General features: G+C 40.9%; 2 protein-coding genes and 1 long non-coding RNA gene across 3 annotated transcripts; 1 reads left to right on the forward strand and 2 right to left on the reverse strand.

Annotated features, from left to right (window-relative positions):
- Nucleotides 1-824: 824 nt before the first annotated feature.
- Nucleotides 825-2739, reverse strand: LOC116260056 (cytochrome P450 89A2-like). Its single transcript, XM_031638133.2, has one exon. It carries the CDS (start codon nucleotides 2498-2500, stop codon nucleotides 962-964), a length of 1539 nt encoding a protein of 512 aa, XP_031493993.1. The 5' UTR covers nucleotides 2501-2739; the 3' UTR covers nucleotides 825-961.
- A 2052-nt stretch (nucleotides 2740-4791) lies between these two features.
- LOC126410410 (uncharacterized) lies at nucleotides 4792-5756 on the reverse strand. The gene is made up of 2 exons (XR_007574335.1): nucleotides 5256-5756; nucleotides 4792-5010 (listed from the first exon to the last, which is right to left on the reverse strand). It is a non-coding gene; the product is annotated as an uncharacterized LOC126410410 (long non-coding RNA).
- A 3190-nt stretch (nucleotides 5757-8946) lies between these two features.
- On the forward strand, nucleotides 8947-10914 carry LOC116260797 (protein CANDIDATE G-PROTEIN COUPLED RECEPTOR 7). Its single transcript, XM_031639292.2, has one exon. The coding sequence runs from the start codon at nucleotides 9238-9240 to the stop codon at nucleotides 10549-10551; it is 1314 nt and encodes a 437-aa protein (XP_031495152.1). The 5' UTR covers nucleotides 8947-9237; the 3' UTR covers nucleotides 10552-10914.
- Nucleotides 10915-20211: the final 9297 nt, after the last annotated feature.

A 20211-nucleotide genomic window follows, 5' to 3' on the forward strand; every position in this document is an offset into this window, starting at 1 on the left:
TTGTAATTTGATTCGCACAGTTGACTTAATTGACTCGTGGTTTGAAAGAAAGACAATGAAATATTTGTAACAAGATGTGCATCGAACACAAAGAAAAAGCCGAGTTGGAACAAGTCAAATCTATTCCTGCAAAAGAAGATCGGCGACGCCACAGGCCACAAGTATGGCATGAAGTTCATATTACACGCAGAGACATGGTTCCGGTGCACGAACAAGCTCTAAATAAAGCATTGTCAACATTCAAGTGAATTATATTAACCAGTAACCTAACCAAAGTTCTACCACAAAGTTGTCCGCGTGTATATAACAACTATATGTGGACCTTATTATCAATATGTATATTTATTTTCATGCTTAAACATTGTATGTGCATGAGATAACAAGTATATGTGATAACAAATAAGTATAAGATAATAAATAAATATGACATAACAAGTAGGTATAAGATAACGTGTATGGGATAACAAATTGATGTAAAATAATGACAGATAGATAAGCTAACGATAAACATAATTATAAGATAACAAAAAAATTATGAGATAATGAGATAAGAGTTAAATGTATAAGATAATACTAAACATAAGTATGAAATAATGTTTATAAGTGAATAAAATATTTATGAAATAATGAGATAATGTTATTGAGCAAAAAAAAAAAATGAAGACGTTTTTTTACTATTTAAAAGTTGATCATAACCATATGCATATACGAATTGAAAAGTTTTACTTTTATCAAAACAATTTTGTCCTCACAATTTTTTTTTTTTTATTACTCATGGACACTTTTGTCATTATTAAAATGGCACATGAAAATTCATATAAATGTGTATAACCAGTCAGACCGATATATAAAGATTATACGCCAAACCGGCACGTCACAGTCCCTATCACAACTTATGCATGATACATGAATTTCCTAAGAGCCCAAGCCACTCGAGAAATGGACCTCTCGCTCTATCTATCTATGCAGCAGCGACGTTTCGGTTTCTAGGTGCAAGGCGTGCCCTGAGAGGGTGCTTCATCACCACGGTAAACTCGACTTTCTCGGTGAGGTCTATCTCTTCACCCTGTACGACGGACCATTCAAATTCGTGGACTAAGTTGGCTACGTAATACTGGAGGTGCAGCACCGCTAAGCCCATCCCGGGGCATATCCTTCTGCCCGCGCCAAAGGGGATCATCTTTACCCCCTTGGTGCCGGTGATGTCCACATCTTCGCCCTCCCCTCCTGGCATGAACCTCTCTGGCCGGAACTCCATGGGGTCTTTCCACACCTCCTCGTCCAACGCCATATCCCCAACCACGAAGTTCACAGTCGCATTCTTTGGTATGTGATAGCCGGCAACGCTGACCTCCTCCTCAGTAGCTGCATGCGGCAGCAGCAACTGTGCTGGTGGATGCCTCCTCAACGCCTCGAGAATCACCGCCTTAAGGTAAGGCATCTGCGTTACCTCCTCCTCTGCCACCTCCTCACGATCCCCCACGACGCTCACGATCTCGCTATACAACTTGGCTTGAATCTCGGGGCTCCTCACCAAGTTGGCCATCACCCACTGTAGCGCTGTCGACGTCGTGTCTGTGCCGGCGTCGAGGAACTCTCCACAAAGTGTGGCGATCTCCCCTTCGCTGAGTCGCCTCCCCTCCGGGTGTTGTAGAGTGAGGAGTGAATCCACGTAGCAGAACCTGTTCTTCTGCTCGACGGTCAACCGGGCTCGAATGAGGGGAAGCAATGTTTCCACTTCGTTGCGCTTGAGCTCCACGAGATGATGCCACCGTCTTCGGAGGAAAATCTTGGAAAGCCAAGGGAAGATGCCCAATAGGTTGAACCGGGAAAAGTTGACGAGCAGGTCACGCAGCGCCCTTTCTACCTTTCGGACGGTGACCTCGTCCAGCTTCTCCCCAAAACACATGAAGAGGAGTAAGCAGAACATGGCATGATGGAAGGCGTCGATGGGGGTTACTACTCCGCCCCTTTGCTCGGCTTCGTCTCGTAGCCTGTTTCTCAAGACATGCATGACCCACCGCCGACCCTCCGAGAAGGCCTTGGTCCGGGCCGGGCTGAGCGTCTCTGCCATGAGGTTGCGGCGAAAGAGGCGCCACAACGGGCCGTAGTCCGCAGAGTTGATGTTGTGCTGGTTGAGATTGATGATGCGTGCAAAGGCAGGGGAAAGAGGCCTTCCTGCCAAGGATGCGCCCATCTGAACCAGGGCCTGATGGGCCAGGTCACGACTAGTAATGAAAACCACTGTTTGTTTGCCAAGATAGAGGCGGAAGACCGGCCCATAACGAGCTCTAATTCGACGGAGGGAGGGCACGATATGGGCAAGGTTGAAGCCCAGTTGGTGGATGTTACCGATGATGGGCAGCGCCGCTGGGCCAGGCGGGAGGCGACGTCGAGCTTTGCCCTTGCGGTTGCGCTCAGAAGGCGGGAGGCGGAAGAGGAGGATGGCTAAGGAGACAGCGATGAAGAGGAAGGCGAGAAAGATAGAGCAGCTGTCCATGCTTTGGGCTCGCTCGCTTGGCGATAGATACTACTGGTCGCGGTTCATCCTTTTTTTATAGGTACCCAGAGTCCATTCTCATCGACGTCACCGATGACATGCGCTGAGAGTGAGGGGAAAAGGGGGCTTTGAGATACAAAAAGTTGTTTGTATCGTGGGGCATCAACGTTCATGACTTGGTGGCCAAGCAAGAGCTCTCACACATCAAATCCTTCAAGTTGCACCAACACGTTAATGGACGGCTGCATGCATTTTTTCAGGTTGGCCGTTTCATTTAAGATGATCTGCTCCGCTTATTAATATGGAATTTGAATCCTTCATAAAATTAATTCTTTCTTGTTCATCCAAGCCATATGTTGCTCTCACTGATAACCCTAATCCGATTAGATGTAAAATTTGAATTCCTTTTCAATTTTGTACGTCCAGTTCTAAGTCCAACTAAGAAATATTTAGTCAAGCAAGTAAAATTTGGTAATACGGCTGTTATATTATAGGGCTAAAAGGTGGCCCATTAATTTACATCCCTGCCTCCCTTTGCTTGCCCACTCCTCTTTTAAATTTATATGTGTAATGGTCATTACCTATTATTATAGTTGCCGCCTGATGACTTAATGGACCACATGACCCTGGACGACATCTATTGCAGCCTTGGGATGTCAAATCATGACAATGAATTTTTTGAATCTGAAATCTGAATTGTTGGGATTTGCCTGAATTTGAAGTACATGACAGCTTCTTTACCATAACGGATTTCATGTCATAATTAAATACATGATAGTATCTTTTTAACTGAAAAAATGGTACTACTTTTTTTTACTAGATAAATTAATCACAATGTTTTGGGAAGCAGCCAGTTCCATGGTGCTGAATTATAAGGATAATTGATTCTTACAAAAAACAAAAAACAAGAAAAGGAAATAGTGACAATTTGTTTTAGTGGCATCGAATTCCGCAACGGGCATGGAATTGGCTGACCCTGTTCACATATCTTCTCATGCCTATCCATTAAGTTAAGCACAACATATTTAGATAATTTATGTAAGATTCACACCAAATCCGGTAGGGCCACCTAGGGGTGTACAAGTAATGGAGCCAATTCGATGTCGACTCTAATTCATTTGGTTAAGCTTGACTCAAGCTCGAGTTTATAACGAGTTACATAAAACTCAACTCAATGAGTAATCTCATTTAACCTAGATTATGTTTTTTTCTTTTTATAGTTTTCAAACTTAAAATGAAGAAATGATATCTGGTCAAATAAAGAGTTAGTAAACAAGGTTAAACGAGTCGAGCTCAATCTACGATTTGGTTTATCAAGACCTTGAACAATTCGAGCTGGAGAGGAACTAGAACCGAGCAAGATCTGAGGGCAGTCAAGCTTGAGTTCGACTCGGCACATGTACAGCGCTAATGCTCTGCCAAAGAATTGTTTGAGAAGATAAATACATTAGTTGAAGTGCTTAGTGCGTGTAACGACTTTTAAGCACAATTAATTTGCTTAATATAATCAAGTACAACTTGCTAAACAAATATTGGTTGTCTAATAATTGATTCTTGTTTGTCTAATTTTTCAATTGTGGGAGAAATTACTGTTTGAAAAATCATAAGCTAAATTTCTGTAACGCAAAATTAGATTCTACAGAATTTTGGAGGTAACTGCGGATTATGTACTGCGTCCTAAAGTTTATTTGATTGAACTAGATCCATTCGTAAAAATTTCAAGCGGTATCTAATTTGTCATTCAGATTTAATCGAATCCTAAAACTATATACCAGTTTACGCTTCTTAGTATATGATAGATCCCTCACAATCTTCGATACAAAACTAAACTTTTGAGGTGTTATAATAGAAGCGACCTGTCTGGCTGATAGGAAGAGTTCTTTTTGTTTCAAGTTCGTAGGACAATAATTCCTTGTTGTGGGATAGGTCGAAACAGAGTCTCAGCAGTTCGTCCAATCGGATTAAGGGCTTCCAGCTAGTAGGGTATGGCTGCTGTCTCGCTCAGGGATCATATTCATCAATTTAGTTAAAATTTTATCTTTTTTCTGCTGCCCTGTTGGTCGATGGAAGGTAGGGTCCATGTTTTTTTTTATAGAAGGGGAACCAGACAAGCAAACTCATTTTCATCATTTGTTTTTAATTGTGAAGGAGATGCTTACCAGAATCCTTAACTATGGAGTGCAAGGTGGGGATGATAAAAGCCCCATCATGAAGCAAGCAACTACAATCTATCTTTTGACTATTATAAGTTGATAATGTCCTCATTTTTGTCAGCTATAGAAAGGAATTACTTCTCTTTCATATTGGAAGTCATTTATTAATGAGTTTCAAAGTAGGGTTGTACAATGAGAGCGAGTCCACGTAGCAGAACCTACATCCCTTGCTCCATCGCCAAGCGGGGCCGAATGAGGGGCAGGCGGGCAGCAACGTCTCCTCATCCTCTTCCTTAGGCCCCATGTGCGACATCCCTTTCAAGCATTTCGTCAAACAGCGCCTGTGCATGTTCAGTACTGCAAGAAATAAGACAGACTTTGGTCCGTGAGTTCGCTGAAAGCCATCGGCTGATCTGCATCACATTGATAGGCGGTTGCAAATCCAGCAGTACCGTGAACAGCAGGTAAAAAAGATTAGAAGAGGAATTCGTTTAAGCATTAGATAGAAATCATAGGATGTTTTAGCATCTCTCTCTCCCTCTCGTTCTGTCTCTCATAAATTATCAAAGAAAGAGCGGAGTTGAAGGGATTAAGGGACATACCCATGCCCGATTTCAGAATGCTGGAATCTGCCAGACACCTTCAAGCTCTTTCTAATTCCCTGCCTTCCCCTTTCCACGGTAAACTCATAGAAGCTGTTTCGATGACACCTCCAAAACCAAGTTTTTGACGGTGTTTGGAAGACATGAAAACTGGGTTTCACAAAATTAAGTTGTGATGTAGTGATGAACAACCTGGACCCAGATTTTTCGTTCAAAACTCAGTTTTGGTAACACAAGATGACATAGTGTAAGGCTGTCCAATGTGTTGAGACTGTAGACAGATAATGAAAATTTACATTTGAGAATGCTCTTAATGTTATAGCTATAACAAAAGTGCATGGATTTTTTTTTTTTTTTTGCAAGTATTATTAGAAACTCATTTCTTGTCATCCAAACACAAACCAGGTTTTGAAAAGTGAAAGCCTAGTTTTTGCCTTGTCATCCAAACATGCAAATCAGGTTTTAAAAACGAAGGTCTGATAAAACTAGGTTTTAAGAAAACCAAGTTTTTGAAAGTGTCATCCAAACACCCCCATATACATGCACACACCGACTAGTTGATGGAATTCATCAACCAACACAGAACTCATGCCCCCAATGAGGACATCATTGAAAAGAGGAATGAGAGATCATAAAACTCGTCCTACCTAAAAAACTGTAAAGGACAAAAGATTTCTCGTTGCCAATCAAATGCTCGTTCTCACACCAATACCCACAACAAAAACTTAGGAAGAACCACCATTTGAAGAACAATTTGTTTCACTAAATCAACAAATACCCACCTTCAAAATGCTCAAAAAGAGCAAGAAATGAGGAAATGTCAATTACGGAGCTGCTCCACCAAACATTGCTTTCATCATTAATAGGTTGAGAATCGGGCTGGCCGAGCCCTTTCTGGGGCTGATGACTAAGTCAGCTCGGCCTGGCCAGAGGCTATTCTTTTTACGGCCTGAGCCCGATCCCACCCGGGTTGAGTACTCGGAAGCCCATCGTGTGCTTTCAGCTACCTGGCCCAACATCCACAAGGCCACACTGCATGCTCTCTGGGTTTGTTTTAGTATTTTTTCTTCTCTGAAGAGCTCCCGCTGAGGGGACAAGGAGTCTCACTGACGTGGCCTCAAGGACCCTGCAACTGATGATGGCCAATCTAGTGAAGAGCTCCACAATTCAGGCCATGCTCTACAATAAGATGGCGAGGAACCATGGGAAACCACAACATGAATTTCGAATTGATTCCTACTGCAAGAGGCAGGCAGAAATGTTCTTAAGAGAATACCAAAACGAGCAATCCAATCATGTTGATATTTGCATCCACCGGTGGAAACACCGGGGCGTGTGTGGACAATTGCCTCCACGGTTCCACAAAATTCCCTTATTTAATATTGCTTGGTCTTTAAGTTTTTTACATAATTATATATAAGATGCCCCTGAATGCTAAAATATGTCTACCTCCGTCACCGTCTACATCATTAGTTTAGTAAGTACTATTTGGCCTGACATTGAGTCGGATAACATAGTCACTTTTTCCTTGGTTATCACTGAATATGTGAGATCCAATACCACTAAATATATTTTAACGGAGACAACCAATTAATTTACTACCCAGCTAGTTTTGGGAGTAATATATTGTTGCCAGGTGAACCTTGTAGCTTACTCAATTAACCCTAGAAAACAAACGCCTTAAATTTTTTTTTGAGGTGAATGGAAGATATTCGAAGAAGGATAAGGCCCTTCCCACTTTCACCCTATCCCAAGGTCTAACATTGCTTCAATTTAAATGTTGCATTGCATCGTTTACTACAGTACAGTACAAATGAGAAGCACTCATAAAAATCAAACTGATGTCACATCTCATGCCAAATTACTTGTGATCTATGTCTGCATTGGTGATCATGTTCTTTGAATGTCAGAGCAGTTTAATCTATGTTTTAGCACAATCACCATAGGTGATTCATTGAATTGCCTTAAACAGATTGTTGTGATGGATACTTGAACCAATATGTGTTTAGAGAGCACTTTTCTGTTTGTGAGAGCACTTTCCACATTATGCGGAAAATATGGGAACTGGGAAGACATGTTCCCACTTCTTTTGAGAGGGGCTTTTTTTTTTTTGCAATTTTACTAGAAAATGGTTTAGGTTTCAGTTTTGTCCTTATTAAGTGGGGAGTCTTTGTATTTAATTAATAGAGGCATTTGGATCATCTCTATTCCATAATGCACGGCCCCTTGTTAATAAGCGTAGTGGTTTTATCAAAATTCCAATACAAAAATTTTATATTATTCCAAACCCCGTAATTGTTGGAATATACTTACTTTGGTAAAGGTAAATAATTTTAATAAAACTCAGCGCATTGAAAAAATGAGGGTGAGAGAGGACGATTTTACAGTCAAAAAAAAAAAAAAAATTGCCTCCCATGTGTAGCTCAATTAGAGCCATGAATTCACCAGCACCGTTAATCAAGATAGTCCGCGGCTCGAGATAGCCCGTCAAAAATGCCGTGCCTGCTCGGTGGGATTGAAGCTTTTCAGTTTCATTTTTCTATATGCATAGTTATATATGAATACAAATGATAGAGAAAGCCAAGTAAAATTAATCGAACAGAGCTAGATATGGTACAGTAGTACGTATATCAGAAATTTTAAAATTATAAGATTTTTAATTCACTTAAATTTTATATATTTTTAGGGTTTGTTCTTTAAAAAAAAAAAATACTTTTTAGTACTATAGACGGATTCAATTCGGTCCTTGATATTTTGTTGGAAAAGGTGGGAGCAGTTGGGGAGCATTAATTAATGGTAGGATATAATGCCGCCCTACGACTTAGTAGAATATAATGCAGCACTAACAAGAAAATTAATGACCAAATGGCATTTTTCTAATGGTATTTTCGGTTTCTAAGTTAAAAGAAGGGTTTGACATGATATGCAGATAGCAAGAGGAGGCTGCAAATGATACCCCTACCCTGTGTCCACGTTACAGCGAATCTGATTTTAACATCAGTAACAGTTAACAGGAACATACTTTTTAATGCTGAAACCGCTATGAGATGAGAGTAAAGGTGCTGATTGAATATTCACGCGAACGTGAATGAAGAAAAGTATACGAATCTAATTCCAAATTCACAATCGGAATCCAACTTGAATCTGATTTTCAAATTCACAACTGAATTAAAATCCGGCTTTAAGCCAAATCCGATTCACATCACAATAGGTTAAGAACCTAATGAACCCTTATTCTTAATTAATACGAGTCAAAAGATTAAAACTATAATAACAAATCTATGTATCAATCATCCTTCGTTTTATTCCTTTCCATCCACGCTACCTTCCCATCCCCCCTGATTGTCGACGTCAACTGGTTGATTCGGTTTCAAGCTTCGTTCGTTCATGTGAGCACGGACTCCACATACTTGGATGCTCCGGCGTTAAGGCACGATCGATGGTCCGATCTTACTTTCTGTTGCAGAAAAAGAAAAAGATGGAAAACCTGTAACCGATAACAAGCAAGAAATCAAATTATTTTGGCTCGGGCATCGCATCGCATCGCATCGCATCGCGCTAAGATCGGGTCTTCAGTACCCGACCCGTCTGGAACGCCTTACTACTAATAGCTGTACCCGAATCCATACCCGGGAACGCGCCGGTCGTAGACGTAGCGTTGCCTCGACGGTTCCTCCCTTCCGTCCGTCGTCGGTCGCCTCGGTGGTAGAAGTGGAAAAAGGAGAAAGTCAGAGGGAGCGAGATAAAAGAGGGGAAAAGGGTCGAAGCCACTCCTCGCCAAATCTTCTTCTCGTCGGTCCCCTTTCCCTCTCCGTCTCTCTTCCTTCCTATCTGTGACCGCACCGACGCCGTTTTTCCGGCGATCTACTCCTCCGTCGACATCGGTCGATTCCGATCGAGAGTGAAGGAATTACTCGGCTTCGTCAAATCTGACCGCCGGTTTGCCGATCTGCAGAGAAAGGCACCCTCCTCCTTCTCTGCAATGTCAACCCGATCTCCTTTCTCCCCATTCCTTCTCCTCTTCTTCTCTTTCCTCCTCACATCGCATGCGGAGATCCGGTATAAGGAGGTCAGATCTGACTCCAGGTCCATCATCCCCTTCGACGAGTTCGGCTTCACCCACACGAGCCGCCTGGAACTGAACCTCACGGGCGTCGCCGTCAGCGAACCCGATGCCGACCTCACGCAGTTGGGCTTCTTCCTCTGCACCCGTGACTCTTGGATGCACGTCCTTCAGCAGCTTCAGGAGGGGGACATCCACTGTGCCCTCGAGTCCAACCTCATCAAGCTCGTCGCCCGACTATCCAGCTTCAAGGGGGCCTCTTTCTTCAACACCCCCTACGACGTCAACGACGCGAACCAGTTCGCCCTCGTCTTCGCCAACTGCCTCGCCCCCCAGGTCAGTGTCTCTATGAACGTCCACTCCGCCATGTACAACCTCGAGGGCAAGAACCCACAGCACCGCGACTACCTCTCCGCCGGCTCCGCCGTCCTCCCTAGGGTTTACTTCTTCTTGTTCCTCGTCTACACCGCTCTTGCCTGTCTCTGGGTCGTCGTCCTCTACAGGAAACGGCTCACCGCCTTCCGGATCCACTACTTCATGCTTGCCCTGGTCTTGCTCAAAGCCCTCAACCTGATCTGTGAGGCGGAGGACAAGTCATACATCAAGCGGACGGGAACTGCCCATGGCTGGGACGTCCTCTTCTACATCTTCAGCTTCCTCAAGGGGATTACCCTCTTCACCCTCATCGTCCTCATCGGCACTGGCTGGTCCTTCCTCAAACCCTACCTTCAGGACAGGGAGAAGAAGGTCCTGATGATCGTGATCCCTCTCCAAGTCGTTGCCAACATAGCACAAGTCGTCCTCGATGAGACCGGGCCGTTCACACAGGACTGGATCACATGGAAGCAGGTTTTCCTGCTCGTCGATGTCATCTGCTGCTGTGCCGTGCTGTTCCCCATTGTCTGGTCTATCAAGAACCTCCGGGAGGCTGCCCGCACCGACGGCAAGGCCGCTGTGAACCTCATGAAACTTACGCTCTTCCGTCAGTACTACATCGTGGTCATCTGCTACATCTACTTCACCAGGGTCGTCGTATACGCACTGATGACCATCACCTCGTATAAATACTCGTGGACCAGCGTCATCGCCTCCGAGTTCGCGACGCTAGCCTTCTACGTCTTCACGGGGTACAAGTTCCGGCCGGAGGCACACAACCCATATTTTGTGATTGATGATGAGGAAGAAGAGGCGGCTGCAGAGGCATTGAAGCTTGAAGACGAGTTCGAATTGTGAGTTGACTCATGCAGGTTGTTACAGTTGCAAAGCTCCTTTCTTTCCTTGGGCGGTGTTGGCAATCAAATTGTTGCGATTTGGGTATGTGGCAAGGGGCCAACTATGGGAATCTTAGGTTCCTTCATTTGTTTAGCATGTGAGATGCGAGGAATAGGGAAGGATAAAGATAGCGTTTTGTTTCAATGTGGTATGGTGTTGTTACTACAATGGTTTCCTTTGTCATGGAAAATATATTCTCATTGCTACTTTTGCATGTACTGATTTTATTTTCGGTATATAATTATTGGTCGCTGTAACTTGAATTGGGACGGTTGGAGATTGGGTTGAAATGCTATCCAGTTTGGAGGGTTTTAGTTGTTTGTATGTCGGAATTGGTTCGCTTGTTGAAATATTTTCATTCTTTATGTCCTACGGTGCCATTGATGCCGTGATCTCGATTATTGGAGAAGACGATGCATGGTGGTGATGATAAGCTTTGAGAATATTGACGGGAATCTGTTGCTGAAATCTCGAATGTTGTCTGGAGTTTCAGGTTAAAGTATGCATTTCTGTAGAGTTTTTGCACATATCCTCACGTCTCTTGGGCTTGGATGGCATGATCTAGTAAAGGTAACTCAATTATTGATTGTAGGGCCGATTTTTGCTGTCTGGTTGTCAGTAGATATGGAGTAGCCTCTCAGGTCTAGTTTCTGTTGGAACTTATTAATAGAAAATGACAACACGAAGGAACTTGTCCAAAAATCAAGCCTCTATGGCGCCATTAGAGCCAGCATCAGTTGACGATGTTCATCCTTCAACTTTTAATAGGTGCATCGTTTTCTTCATCTCATGATGATGAATCTAACACCTTTGTCCTTTCTTGGGTATCATCTCCTATTCCTGTTGCGAATAGTAAAAAAACCACACCTTTGATTGTGGCAATGGTTCTCAATGCAGCATCAATTTCATCTTTCTCCATGTGAACGAATGGCATTAAGCTAGGGTTGACGAAGGTTAGTCGCTAGGACCAAACCCTGATGTTTGCGTGGAACTAAGACACTGCTGTCCAGCTTTAGTTCTAAGCAGCAAAAATTCTTGCTTCTTGGGGTCTACAATTATCGTTATTTGAACAATGGACCGGCTGTCATATTTTGTGACACTTACCAAGCTGAAGTTCATGGGCGAGCTTCACTCTGTTCTCTAAATATAAAAGACATGCAAATGTATCTGATATTTCTCTGTCACACATCATGAAATTGTCTTTTTGTGAAATTGCTTTCAAATGATCTTGTTTATAAGCACTATAGAGGAATTATTTGTCCATGGGAATACACTTATAGAAGCTGGCATGCATCACAGTGGGAGTTTTAGGGATTTCTACCAAAATTGGCATATCATGAATTGCACAAAAAAAAAAAAAAGTAACAACAGCTTTAACTTAGATGTATCTAGTTGGACAACATATCTTGTCCTTTCCTCTTTCAGTGGTTTATCTTTGCTTCCTATGGTCAGAAATCTGTTCTTTACTTCTTTTTGATATTGTCTTTGCTTGACTTTGGGTTGCATCTCAGAGTTGGGAGTATGAGACCAGGGATTGTAAGAAACCTTTTGTGTATAATTTATTAATTTTCTTGATTAATCTTCGTAGGTCGTCAATTTCTCTTGACAGTTTAAGAGTTCAATATTGGATCGATCTAAAGCGAACCTTCATTTCACAACAATCATGGTCCCAGGCAGTGTTGATTGTATTAGAGAAAGCATGGGGGTTTTTATCATCTATCCTGAACAACAAAAATCAGTGGTAACTGGTAAGTGAAATCATTTAGAGAAGGGAAATGAGGTAGGGGAATGGCTCTAGAGTTAATTATTGTTATTGATGAGTGCCTGAGGGTGGGTTCTATATTGGGCAATAATCTATTGCTTGCCTGCACATCATCTGCATTTGGAACATGAACCCGATCTTAACTAGTTGAAGGCCCTGGTTATTGAAGCAAGTATTCATTTCTTGCTACTTTTTACCTTTTAGATCTTGAACCTACTCATGAGTAATGACGTACTGTTCAATACCTGTTGATGTCACCCATTTCTCTCTTTTCCTGGAAAAGTCTAGTACATTATGATACTCCATGCTAACTGATTGATTTAATCCATAAGCTGAACGGTTACTACTGCCTTTTACAATAGCCACAGTTTTAAAACACACTCCTTTTATGAATTGAAAAATTAGGTATTCGGAGTCTTAAAACACACACTCTTTTGAGGATTGTTAAGTTAGGCATTGTTGAACCTGAACAGTCACAGTTTACTGATTTCTGCTTAAAATGTTTGCTTCCAAGGGAACAAACTTTAGACATCCTACTAATCCAGTTTTAGACTTTAGAGTGATAAACTTTCTTTACTAGTCATTTTGTTGCAGTATTCATTTGATTGTTAATATCAAGACACTCTGGTGCACTTTAATATTTGCTAATGTCTAATGATACATTGGTAGTTTGATTTAGATGTCTGACTATACTGTGGCTTGTATGGTTCAGGTTAGGAAAAGCGTCTTGTGTTTGTTAAATGTACAGACGCTTGCATATATGTACTTATGTGCAAACTACATTAAAGAACACATCATTTTCTGGGCTTGAGTGCATGTAAACACGGACATGATAACTCAAGTTTGTGAACCACAAAAAAATATATATATTGACAATACATGCGTATCTCATGGCATATGATTATGTTTTCTTAGATAAACAAGAACAATTCACGTGTTGATTTCCCAGGAACACTAGTGAACTAAGGAGAAAAAAACCTCTCAGTGCTTCAGGAACATTAGTTACTGGAAGTCAGTTGTTTAAGTCACTTGTCCTAGCTTGCAGATTATAGGATGGAATATGAGGCACTGTCAGTTGTTTTAAGTCATTTTTTCCATCTTCATGATTTTGTGATGGAGTAGAAGTTACTGTTTTTTAGTGAACACATTTTCCTTTGACAACTTCCATAGAGATCCATTGAAGGTAAGAGGTCTTAGTAGTTCACAATATTATGTTAACCCATGCTTTTCTGCAGCCACAGTTACTAATTGGTTGGATCATGCGAAGCCTTCACTTATACATAGTTGATAGTTGATACTGATGGTCACTTTTCATTGAGTTATTCATTGGCTCTCAGATTTCTAATCTCATAGGAAGTCATCTGTATCTTAACCATCAAAAAATACATTTGTCATTCTGCTTTGCAGTTGTTGCTTTATATCATTTTATGATAGATGCAGAATAGTTGTTTTACGGTATTATGCTCTCTGTGAATCATCATTCCTTGACCTGGGTGATCAGTATTGGGTTTTCTCTCGATTCATTTTTCACTAGGTTCTTTGGCTTATTCATGCAATAAGCCATTCAAATACAGGTCATTCAAGTGTTTGGACGGGAGATGTGGGCTGTCATGTTGGTTAATTGTCCCTAAAGTGTTTAATAGTGCTGAGTGTCATCATCTTCATCCATATATTTTCAGGGAACAAATAAATCCATTTGAATCTGGTTGTTAGACCCCGGACCCAGCTCACAGGTCTTCTCAACCCGTTTTGCTTTACATGTGTTTGAGTTACTTCATGTTAGAAAGTGAATGATACTACGGGTCGGGTAGCAGATAGTTAGGCCTGTAATTACCCCACCCGATTGGCCTTGATTTCACTCATATATGCTCACACATGAAAGGGATTAAACTCGAAATCTCTTTCCTGAAGTTGGGGTTATGTGTCTGCCGGGTGTGTGAGTGTCTTCTCTGTTAGCGGGGCTGACACTGGTCCTTTTTGGGGACTGTATTTTCTTCATCCATATGGGAGTGGATCCTGTGCTGACTTTGGATGCTACATTCACCGTGGTCTGGCTGGACGAGGATCGGGAAAGTTCTGTTCATCAACTAGCTGGATCTTGCAGTTCCTACTAAACGAGCTAATACCAATATCTTGGTTATCTTTTTGGTGGCTAGTCTGTAACGGCCACCTTTATTGTTTGTTGTTTTAGTCTGACATATTAGCTTTTGTTATGTGCTTTCAGCTTCTAAAATGTTTGAAAAGGTGTAGAGTAGTATGTTTTGTATCATTAGTTCCGCTCATATTCAAAAGGTGTATGCACATGCTTTCCATTAGTAAGGTTGCTGATTATATTTTACTTTGTGACGAAGACAGCCAGAATGTGGTCTGATCATTTTGACTTGTGACCCATGTTATGCAAGGCTTTGAACATTTTTTCGTCTGAGTGAGTTGCGTGGCATTGACCTTTATCCACCAGGTTCTAACTCGAGGGAAAATGATAATCTTTTGAACTTTACTGATGCATTTCATTTCTAATCCAAATATAACAACTAGGTCAGAAGTGATGGTTGATCTACAGAATTGAATCTGCTCTTTCACTCGGCTGACTGTTGCTTCTGATGGGCTGATGGTAAGGAGACCAGGATTCCATATTATTTCCTTATGGTCATGCTAATGAGATTCGTTGAACTTGCTTTTCTGGATACCCATTTCTATGCATTTCTGCTACATTAGTAGCCATCTTACTGTATCTCCCGTTTTCCGTGTCCTTGCTAGTAGTGGATGTCCCATTTTGCTTTGTTGCCTACCACTAGCAGGAAAACCTTCATGGCTGACCTAAACCCCTATTTGATAAATCTTTTGATCGACATCCAACCTACTCTTTGTGAAACATGTCCTACTAGTAGAGGCTTTTCGTATGGATGGAAGGGAAAAATAGTACCTGTTATTATTTATAAACCAGTGCCTGAGGTAGTTTTGATAGCACAAGCTGGTAAAAGGCTATCACGCAAAAAACAAACAAAAACAAAAAGGGTAATCTGCGGGTTTTAATTTTTTATTCATTATTTGTTTATTAAGAAAAGCAAAAATAGGGGTGCCAGTATAAAAGCTTTGAAATTTAAGCATAAATAGGCCCGAACAGCTACGTAGAGCACATGGGATTGAGGAACTGGTATCTTTAAATATGACATGGACTTTCAGGCACTTTTGGAGCAAATTTTTGGGGAGACACAGGAGACGCATTAGGGATGTCAATGAATAGAGAAACAGGTTACACTTTTTATCATATTTTCTTTTTTCATATGTCAATTGGGATTCAGATAAAAAATATCATATTATTTCTGAATTTAAAATCCACATTATAACCTGAATCCGATATGAATCTGACCCTTAAACTAACATTTGTATCCAACATTTAAACTGAAAGAATCCGAACTATAGTGATTGAGTATCGGATATTTATTTAAAATTATATCTGATTCAAATCCAAATCGGATCAATCTAATCAGATGTTATTTCTTATATCCGACTCAGATTTAGATTCTTTCTCATATACAATTTCTAGCTGATTTTTTATGCAATTTCAGTCGGATATTGGATCTAAATCGAATTTATTGTTATTGATATCCCTGAACTTAACCTATGTTTTAATTTATTTTACACTAAACAGTTTAATTTCTTTTTTTTTTTTCAAAAATGTGCGATACCTGAACAATTCATACATGCGTCCCCAATTGCCATAGGTTGTAAAAGTTTAAAACTCAACGGCCGACAATCTCATAAACATATTCATCGCGGTTTCACGTAGTCCAAACATTTCATTTTTCCGAAACAGGCCGAATTTTCTGTTGTAGGCTTGTAGCTTGAACTGATTTAAAATATTTTAAACTATTTGATAAATAAGAAAGGCAATACAGGCTGATACGGGTCGGCCGATCTGATATTAGGGTGTGGTTACCAGTATTAAACGACATGTTTGTCGCCTTAATCCTTTGTTAGGAAATGTCTTTCTCCGTCTACTGGTTTGTCAGATCACGATGTGAAGAAAGTTCAAAGGTCTGGTGTCAGACGTGAACGTAATTCTGCATTAAATTGCCCATTTACGGTGGGTTTGGTGGGTGTCCATGGTGGTCCTCGCTGCCGTCTTCTGGGCCAATGGTCCCTTCTTGCATATTTCCAGGCGACGGGTTTGATCGGTAGGCACTTTGCGTTTCCGAAATTGTACAGATGAGCTGGTGACTGGCCGACATTGAGTGCTTATTGAATTTTGATTCCGATGGAATATTAAGTTCTTGTCGAAATCGTCTTCGTCATTGCTAGCACCATCTAGGGTGTTTTTTGGATGTCATTGCATCTCTTGGTTCTCTAAAATGATTTCAGTAAAGTAACACAATCTGGCTGCATAAGAAATTTACTCTGCTAGTCTTATGGTATTTGCATCTAAATATCTCACATCAGAGATCTATTTTTGGCGGCTTATCCTCCTTTCTAGCAGGTAGGGTTGAACAAATCAGTCCGTCAGAACGATGAGCACCCAATATTCAGGGCAGCGGTGGACCAGCTAGCTCTGTGGGCGAAAGCAAGCATTAGAGCTCAAACACACGGAATGGAGTTGTATAGTTGAAAGCATGAAAATTTTGTGAGACCCAGTCTACTAAGAATCCTCTCTACATGCTCTGTTTGCTAAGAGTGAGATTTGGGTTGTCCCTTCTGTAAAAAAAGAAAAAGAAAAAAAAGAAAGAAAAAAAAAGAGGTATATTTTAGTCGACTTATACTTGCTGTTTTTCTTTATGCAGGCTTGATTTTCTCAAAAAGAAAAGAAAAAGGTATGATAAAGGGGCAAGGTTTGTTGTTCAGAGTTGATACACGCACACATAGAGAAAGAAGGAGAGGGAGAGTGTGTCCCTATTGTTGTCATGTCAGCTTTCATTCTGTGGACCAGATTGGGAAGTCTACTAACGAAATCAGGCTGCAGACACTTTAGTGAAGCGGATTGATCAGATTAGAGTTATCCTATGGATATTGCTCACCCATCATGTGATGAGTTGCACAGACAGGATCATTATGTAGGCTGATCTCGCTCTCCATCAATCACATGAATGGGCTTGAGTAAAAGAATCGTAGGGTCCATCTAGTTGGTAGAACTAGTTATTCATGGTTTTCGGTGCAAACATCTAATAAATCTTTGACAAATGACAAATGACCCTTCTCTCAGGCTGGCACTATTTCCAACTTTTAGGAGTCAAGGATTACTCTTTAACTTATTTCAACCGAAACATTGAATCTTCAACCAGAGGAAACTTGAAGTTGATCTCTTGATGGATTTGAGAGGGTGGTTCATCGAAATCGTCAACCTCACTACTTTTTGGTAATTTAGAACTACACAAGCAGAAAGCAAACAGAGGGGGACCTTGGTTTGATTATCATGGGCTATCGGACAGAATTTCATCGTTTTCTGTTTTTATGTCAGAAAGATTCTTTCCCGTTCGTGTTATGGAGGCATAGGGAGTACTGCCATCTATAAGCGATGTCTTTTGCTTTGGCCTCAATTATTTTGCACTTTCTGGTGTAAGAAGAACAAGATCGTGAACTTTATTAGGAACTACGGTTCCATTTTCTCCATACCGAATATATTGAAAATTAACCTCCCGTGGTTCCTAAGATTTAAATTAGAGGAGGGAAGCCATTATTCCATCTAGTTTCATTGTACTGGGATGCAAAGGATACGTGAATCTTTACTAGTTAAATTTATTTTCACTGCCGAGCTAGACCAATCAAGATGGATTCAGGTTCAGGTTTAGTAGTTAAAGAAAAAAAAAATCAACCTCTTACAAGCCACCACGTCACTGTTTCGAGGGTATTTTAGTCTTTATAAAGGGTGATATTTCAAATTTTCATTTTTATTCTTATAGGAGGTGTTCTTATCTGTTTTATTTTCTTTAAATTGGGGGTATTTTTTTCATTTCAAACACCTTGTTTCATTTGATGCTTGCAGAGATTAGTAAGTGGAACCTTATGTGCTTGTGATTTGTGAAGGTTCATCTTCATTTTCACCACAAGCAGTTTCCTGCAATGTACATGGAAATGTGTGAATCATGAAATACTGCTTATAATGGTTGTGCTTCACGTGAGGCCCTATAGTAGAGCAATCAGGATGTGAATAGTGATTTCTCAAGTCGGAAACAGAGATGCACATCTCACATGGTGCTGAGAAATGTATCTACGATGAATGCGACACCACACTAAGGTCCAGACAGCTTAATTAATCAACCAACCACTCTCACCCGTCTCCACATTGATTGCAATGCAATATCTGGTTATGCATCATTCCACATTCAAGTTACTCGATCTAGAGGACCAGTCCGAAAGATTGTGAATACCAGTCTGTTGAAGGATTGACCTGAAACAGATCACTGGGTAAGGAAGCTACAGGTTCGGTTCAATTATAACTTGGTTCAACCCTATCCCCGAGTAATGTACAGGTTAGACACGATATGACCCAACCGTGCCAATCATCTGTATGCATTTTTTCTTTTCTCTTGCAGGATTAATACATGTGCAGGAGAAGATCAAATAATCTGCCAACTTGTATTTATATTATCAAGGAAGAACTTTGCTCCTTGCTTTTTCGTATCTCTTCTTGATGGATGATAACTCTCACGACCATTGGTAGATGAGCCCCACTGGCAACAGACTTGTTACATTTATTTTTCAGTATGTGGCAGCAGATAAATTGATAGATCTGCTCTTGCCCATATCCAGCTTTCACATTAACAAGGTTCTGACACCGTCTTCTATTTGCATTTCTTCAGAGACTTGTCAGCCTTTCTCATTTGAATACACATGCTCCCTCTCCTTCTCTCTCAATCTCTCTCTTTACATGATCGGATATGAAGCTTGGAGGGGAGGCCTTTCCAAATCACATTGTTTGTTTATTGTAATTAATTTCAATCAAATCCGATCATATAAATGGATCTGCAGTAATTCTTTCAGATGAATTTATCACGGTTCTTTTAGCTGAGGTTGATGTCAAATCATTGAAATTCAATTGTTTGTCAAAACAGCAAAAAGCACGTCCATTTAAGAAGAAAAAAAAGTTAAAGGTAGCGCTATAAGAAGTTGAGTATGATTAAGCTATCTGTACATTTCAATTTGGTACAGAAAATGAAGAACTATGAATTTTATTAGAAAATTAAGGGTATAAGGCTACGAAGGTAAAATTGCGAAAGGATCCGTCTCTCTCAATCTATCTGGTTCGGGATCAAACAAAAAAAAAAAAAATCAGAAACGAAATGCAAAAGTGCGGATGGCTACCTCACCGTCTCACATGCACACCATTTCATGGACTCGCCTCTCTCTCTCTCTCTCTCTGGAAAGTGCAATTCACTAAAAGGAGTAAAGTCATAGAAAGAAGTGCCACTATGAAAAAGTTGATGGCTTTATACAATGACGGCAAGTGGAGAGATGCATGTGTGTGTCTCTTGCCTTGGACGATACTTGAATGCACAATTATTAGCATTCACCTCTCTCTCTCTCTTTCAGGGAAGGAGAAGATAATTGTTTGCGGTGATTATAATCATTTCTTACCACCAAATTGAATAAGAGAAAGGAAAACACATTGATTGCAACGCCCAGTTGTCGTGTTCTGATTCTAAGGACAACCTTCAAACCCAATGAAGACAGCAACGAGGTACAGATTCTTAATCCGGGAACTTAGATTTGGTGATCTTGCCGACTTAATTATGCCGAATAGAATAATTGGATTGGTCATACTGAGGGTGGTAAATCTGCGCCACTTTATATCTCAGAGCCTGCATAACATCCTCCCCACTCCAGGAAAAAGGAAAAAAACGAAACCAGCGAGAGGCAGTCAATGT

Source organism: Nymphaea colorata, chromosome 9 (genome assembly GCF_008831285.2).
Source record: "Nymphaea colorata isolate Beijing-Zhang1983 chromosome 9, ASM883128v2, whole genome shotgun sequence".
In the NCBI taxonomy this organism is placed as follows: Eukaryota; Viridiplantae; Streptophyta; class Magnoliopsida; order Nymphaeales; family Nymphaeaceae; genus Nymphaea; species Nymphaea colorata.

What these genes read in the sequence shown, in the direction of transcription:
- LOC116260056 (XM_031638133.2), bottom strand. Translation starts at nt 2,500, where the DNA reads ATGGACAGCTGCTCTATCTTTCTCGCCTTCCTCTTCATCGCTGTCTCC.
- LOC116260797 (XM_031639292.2), top strand. Translation starts at nt 9,238, where the DNA reads ATGTCAACCCGATCTCCTTTCTCCCCATTCCTTCTCCTCTTCTTCTCT.